General features: G+C 37.8%; 1 protein-coding gene across 1 annotated transcript in view; it reads right to left on the minus strand.

The window, feature by feature from the left end:
* Positions 1-5265, minus strand: part of LOC135561540 (uncharacterized) — a 19042-nt gene extending 13777 nt beyond the window's left edge. The window contains exons 1-3 of the mRNA XM_065003240.1: positions 5052-5265; positions 4161-4526; positions 3894-4034 (exon numbers count right to left, since the gene is read on the minus strand). Coding sequence (XP_064859312.1) covers positions 3894-4034; positions 4161-4526; positions 5052-5088 — 544 coding nt within the window. The 5' untranslated portion in view covers positions 5089-5265. The remainder of the gene's footprint in view (positions 1-3893; positions 4035-4160; positions 4527-5051) is intronic.
* Positions 5266-6213: the final 948 nt, after the last annotated feature.

The raw sequence follows: 6213 nt of genomic DNA on the forward strand, positions 1-6213 counted from the left end.
AATAATAATAATAATAATAATAATAATAATAATGTAATAATAATAATAATAATGTAATAATAATAATAATAATAATAATAATAATAATAATAATAATAATAATAATAATAATAATAATGTAATAATAATAATAATAATAATAATAATAATAATAATAATAATAATAATGTAATAATAATAATAATAATAATAATAATGTAATAATAATAATAATGTAATAATAATAATAATGTAATAATAATAATAATAATAATAATAATAATAATAATAATAATAATAATAATAATAATAATAATAATAATAATAATAATAATAATAATAATAATAATAATAATAATAATGTAATAATAAATAATAATAATAATAATAATAATAATGTAATAATAATAATAATAATAATAATAATAATAATAATAATAATAATAATATAATAATAATAATAATAATAATAATAATAATAATAATAATAATAATAATAATAATAATAATAATAAATAATAATAATAATAATGTAATAATAATAATAATAATAATAATAATAATAATAATAATGTAATAATAATAATAATAATAATAATAATAATAATAATAATAATAATAATAATAATAATGTAATAATAATAATAATAATAATAATAATAATAATAATAATAATAATAATAATAATAATAATAATAATAATAATGTAATAATAATAATAATAATAATAATAATAATAATAAAATGTTGTAATAAGCATTGTAATAATACTGATAATAAGGGCTAATAATATAATGGACAGGGACATAATAACTGTGTTAATACACTGATATAGAGGGCTAGGCCTACTGATATAATGGACAGGGACATAACACTGTGTTAACACACTGATATAGAGGGCTAGGCCTACTGATATAATGTAGTCTGGACAGGGACATAACACTGTGTTAACACACTGATATAGAGGGCTAGGCCTACTGATATAATGGACAGGGACATAACACTGTGTTAACACACTGATATAGAGGGCTAGGCCTACTGATATAATGGACAGGGACATAACACTGTGTTAACACACTGATATAGAGGGCTAGGCCTACTGATATAATGCAGTCTGGACATAACACTGTGTTAACACACTGATATAGAGGGCTAGGCCTACTGATATAATGGACAGGGACATAACACTGTGTTAACACACTGATATAGAGGGCTAGGCCTACTGATATAATGGACAGGGACATAACACTGTGTTAACACACTGATATAGAGGGCTAGGCCTACTGATATAATGGACAGGGACATAACACTGTGTTAACACACTGATATAGAGGCTAGGCCTACTGATATAATGGCAGGACATAACACTGTGTTAACACACTGATAAAGAGGGATGGCCTACTGATATAAATGGCAGGGACATAACACTGTGTTAACACACTGAATAGGGCAAAATGGCCTACTGATATAAGAAGGGACATAACACTGTGTTAACACACTGATTAGAGGGCTAGGCCTACTGATAATGGAAGGGACATAACACTGTGTAACGCGACGTCTGCCTAGTGGGCAGTCTAAGGACATAACAGTCTGTGTAACATTAGGCTGTTAAGAGGGCGGAGGCCTACTGATAAATTCAGGCTGTTAAGAAGACGGAATTTTTGTTTGTAAATTTTAACACACTGATATACAAAAGGGCTAGGCCTACGGAATAGTCTTCCTCTTAAATGGCATTAGGCCTCTGGAGGACGGAATAGTCACCAGTTAAACATTAGGCTGTTAAGAAGACAGAACAGCACTGTAAATGGCATTAGAGAAGACGGAATAGTCTCTAATCAGTTAAATGGATTAGGCTGTTAAGATGCAGACAGGAATAACACTGTGTTAAACACACTGATATAGAGGGCTAGTCTACTGATTAATGGACAGGGACATAACACTGTGTTAACACACGTAGGTCTAAATGTCTTTACGCGTAACATTCATGACGCAGATTCTCCACCCGAAATAGTCTGCCGTGTAAATGGCATTAGGCTGTTAAGAAGACGGAATAGTCTGTCGTGTAAATGGCATTAGGCTGTTGAGAAGACGGAATAGTCTGCCGTGTAAATGGCATTAGGCTGTTGAGAAGACGGAATAGTCTGCCGTGTAAATGGCATTAGGCTGTTGAGAAGACGGAATAGTCTTGTGTAAATGGCATTAGGCTGTTGAGAAGACGGAATAGTCTAATCCGTGTAAATGGCATTAGGCTGTTGAGAAGACGGAATAGTCTGTCGTGTAAATGGCATTAGGCTGTTGAGAAGACGGAATAGTCTAATCGTGTAAATGGCATTAGGCTGTTGAGAAGACGGAATAGTCTGCCGTGTAAATGGCATTAGGCTGTTGAGAAGACGGAATAGTCTGCCGTGTAAATGGCATTAGGCTGTTGAGAAGACGGAATAGTCTGCCGTGTAAATGGCATTAGGCTGTTGAGAAGACGGAATAGTCTGTCGTGTAAATGGCATTAGGCTGTTGAGAAGACGGAATAGTCTGTCGTGTAAATGGCATTAGGCTGTTGAGAAGACGGAATAGTCTGCCGTGTAAATGGCATTAGGCTGTTGAGAAGACGGAATAGTCTGCCGTGTAAATGGCATTAGGCTGTTGAGAAGACGGAATAGTCTGCCGTGTAAATGGCATTAGGCTGTTGAGAAGACGGAATAGTCTGCCGTGTAAATGGCATTAGGCTGTTGAGAAGACGGAATAGTCTGTCGTGTAAATGGCATTAGGCTGTTGAGAAGACGGAATAGTCTGCCGTGTAAATGGCATTAGGCTGTTGAGAAGACGGAATAGTCTGTCGTGTAAATGGCATTAGGCTGTTGAGAAGACGGAATAGTCTGTCGTGTAAATGGCATTAGGCTGTTGAGAAGACGGAATAGTCTGTCGTGTAAATGGCATTAGGCTGTTAAGAAGACGGAATAGTCTGTCGTGTAAATGGCATTAGGCTGTTGAGAAGACGGAATAGTCTGTCGTGTAAATGGCATTAGGCTGTTAAGAAGACGGAATAGTCTGTCGTGTAAATGGCATTAGGCTGTTGAGAAGACGGAATAGTCTGTCGTGTAAATGGCATTAGGCTGTTAAGAAGACGGAATAGTTTGGAGGGAGGAGTCTTTGGTTATCGGACGAAGGGCTTTTAAAACGGGGATGGATCACCAACAGGTGAAAAAAGCAGGTATGTGAATTTACATTTAAGTCATTTAGCAGACGATCTTATCCAGAGCGACTTGAGACGGCAAAAACCTCCAAAATATATCAAAGCATCTCAGTAAACCGTTTAAAATCCCTTTCTTCATAGGCTACTTTTGGCTGATGGCCATTATTAAAACGTACGCGACGTTGCTAAGGGGACGTTGCTAAGAGGACGTTGCTAAGGGGACGGTCAGCTTGTTGTTTTAATCAAATTCAACTAATTGGGGGGGAAACTATTTTTTGTTTGTTTTAAAGTTTCTAAATATGAGATTCACTGAAACAAAAGACACATTTCCTCTTCCTCTTCCTCTTCCTCTTCACTGAGCCTCTCGGAGGACAACACCACGTCTTTAATCAGTTCAATGGTACAGGATTACAGGACTCGTTCTCAGAGCAGAACAGCACTGAGCCTCTCGGAGGACAACACCACGTCTTTAATCAGTTCAATGGTATTACAGGACTCGCTCTCAGAGCAGAACAGCACTGAGCCTCTCGGAGGACAACACCACGTCTTTAATCAGTTCAATGGTATTACAGGACTCGCTCTCAGAGCAGAACAGCTGACAGGCATATTCAAGGTTGAATTAAAATCCATCACATCAACAAACTGAACGAGTGCTATTTGCTATAAAAATGCTATAAAAAGAGTGAAAGAGCACATACTGCTATTAATAATCAAGTTAGTTTACCTGTTGTTCTGCAGAAGAAGTAGACACAGGTGGAGGAGAGGAGAGAGGAGAGGAGAGCAGACACAGGACACAGGCTGAACAGCAACATCCAACACAGACCACAGTCTCTATCAGGGGAGGAGGGCTCAGTAGGACGAGTTTCTGGACATAAACACAAGAATAAATTAAGAAACTTGTCTCTCATTGAGATTCTGTTTCCCTGGCAACATATGTAAATGTATTTGTACGGCAACCTAAAGAAAGAAACAAAAAACAGTATTTTCTTACCAAATGAAAGTCTGGTGATGACATTTCCATGGTAGTAGACATCTTTTCCTGTGTCATGGAGAAACCCTTCCTTGTTCACCACAAGTTTCTGCCAGCTCCCACAGTAGTAGAGTCCCAGGTCAGATTCAGAGACGTTAGTTATCAGTAGATCATAGAACTGTTGAGAACGCACCAGGAAATAGAATCGACGGACAGGATTGGATTTGGAAATTCTGAAATGACTCCCGTCCCCAACGGAGCTGTTTCTGTGCCAATCTGTTACCAGATGGTCTTTGATGTCACAATGAAGAACAACATTGTCTCCTGGTCTGACTCTCAGCTCCACCTCTGCTGCAGAGATCCCATCCTGACTGGAGGAAACAGCACCTACAGGTAGCAGAGGAACAGTGTTAGGATGAACTGACTGGAGGAAACAGCACCTACAGGTAGCAGAGGAACAGTGTTAGGATGAACTGACTGGAGGAAACAGCACCTACAGGTAGCAGAGGAACAGTGTTAGGATGAACTGACTGGAGGAAACAGCACCTACAGGTAGCAGAGGAACAGTGTTAGGATGAACTGACTGGAGGAAACAGCACCTACAGGTAGCAGAGGAACAGTGTTAGGATGAACTGACTGGAGGAAACAGCACCTACAGGTAGCAGAGGAACAGTGTTAGGATGAACTGACTGGAGGAAACAGCACCTACAGGTAGCAGAGGAACAGTGTTAGGATGAATCACAGAATGTCATTTTGACATCATAAACTTCTCCTCATGAAAATATTAACGTCTTGTCTTTTCCACAGTCATCACAATATCACAATAATAACATAACAAATCTGTTCAACCATAAAACCACATTAAGAAATCATCTATCATCCAGCTATAAGGCCCAGTAAAAAGTTACTCACGTAAGAATGTAATCAGAGCGACACACAGCCTGTCCATCTGGTGGTCTGATGGTCTGATGGTGACTGTCAGAGAGTAGCTTGGTCTTTGCTGCGTATTTCCGTGTTCATGACTAGATGTACTTTACCATGAAAGGACATACGAGCAGCGATTGGTTCGATCGAGTGGAAAGTTTTCAGCTCGGGGTCCTTTTCTCTGAAACCCATATTGTGACAGGAAGAGGAGGGTCGAGCATCGAGGTCGACAGGTTTCACAACAATGGTGACGTCAATGGAAAACATTCAGCTTCTTTGAGGTGGTTTACATTGAGCAACACTAATGGGCATCAGAGGGCGATCAATTCAACATCTTTTAAATAACGAACTCAAAACATCCTGTCTATGCAGATTACACGTTGATTTTGACCTTTGAAGTAAATCTTAAGAGACAGAGGCCTAAAGTTGACCAATCAGCTTTAGTCAGAATGCATCAAACCTGTAGTTTACTGCATTAGAATAACAGTAGAAATCCTGAGCCAGTCGATGTGAACTAGTTATGATATCATCTAGTTTAGGGGGTGTGACTTTTAGAGACTGACATCTTGGTCCCTCTTTAAACAGGAACAGACAGTTGTTGTCCCTGGTCCTGTGGTTCACACCACAACACTGTTGTCATGGAGACCCAAGAGGTCACAGGACACAACGTGACTAGAGATTCTGAATCTATGTTACTTTTCATGATGGATCTTTGTATTTAAAACACTTAACTATGGTGGAGATAATAGTTAAACAATACAAGATGCATACATTTAAGATTACATTTAAGTCAAGCTCTTATGCAAATTGTGCATTCACCTTATGACATCCATGAACAGTAGTGCATCTACTGGTTTTATACACCACTGGGGGCATTGAGTATGTGCTATATACCCAGTGTTAAACAGTACTTTTCAATCCATCTGATGAAGGATCTCTGTGTTTAGGTTAACATCCACACTCTGGTCAGTATGTGTGAAGGGGAGAGATTTATGTGACAGATTAACTTGTAATAACAATGTTTGGACTCTCTTCCTCAGGCTGAATGACATCACCATGGCAACAACAACAGGAAGTCAGTGTGGGTTTCCTGTGTACTGAGTGTGTCTTCTCAGCCAATCAGTGACTAGCTCTTATATGAGTACTGTAA

The sequence above is a fragment of the Oncorhynchus nerka genome, linkage group LG18 (genome assembly GCF_034236695.1).
Source record: "Oncorhynchus nerka isolate Pitt River linkage group LG18, Oner_Uvic_2.0, whole genome shotgun sequence".
NCBI classification, from domain to species: Eukaryota; Metazoa; Chordata; class Actinopteri; order Salmoniformes; family Salmonidae; genus Oncorhynchus; species Oncorhynchus nerka.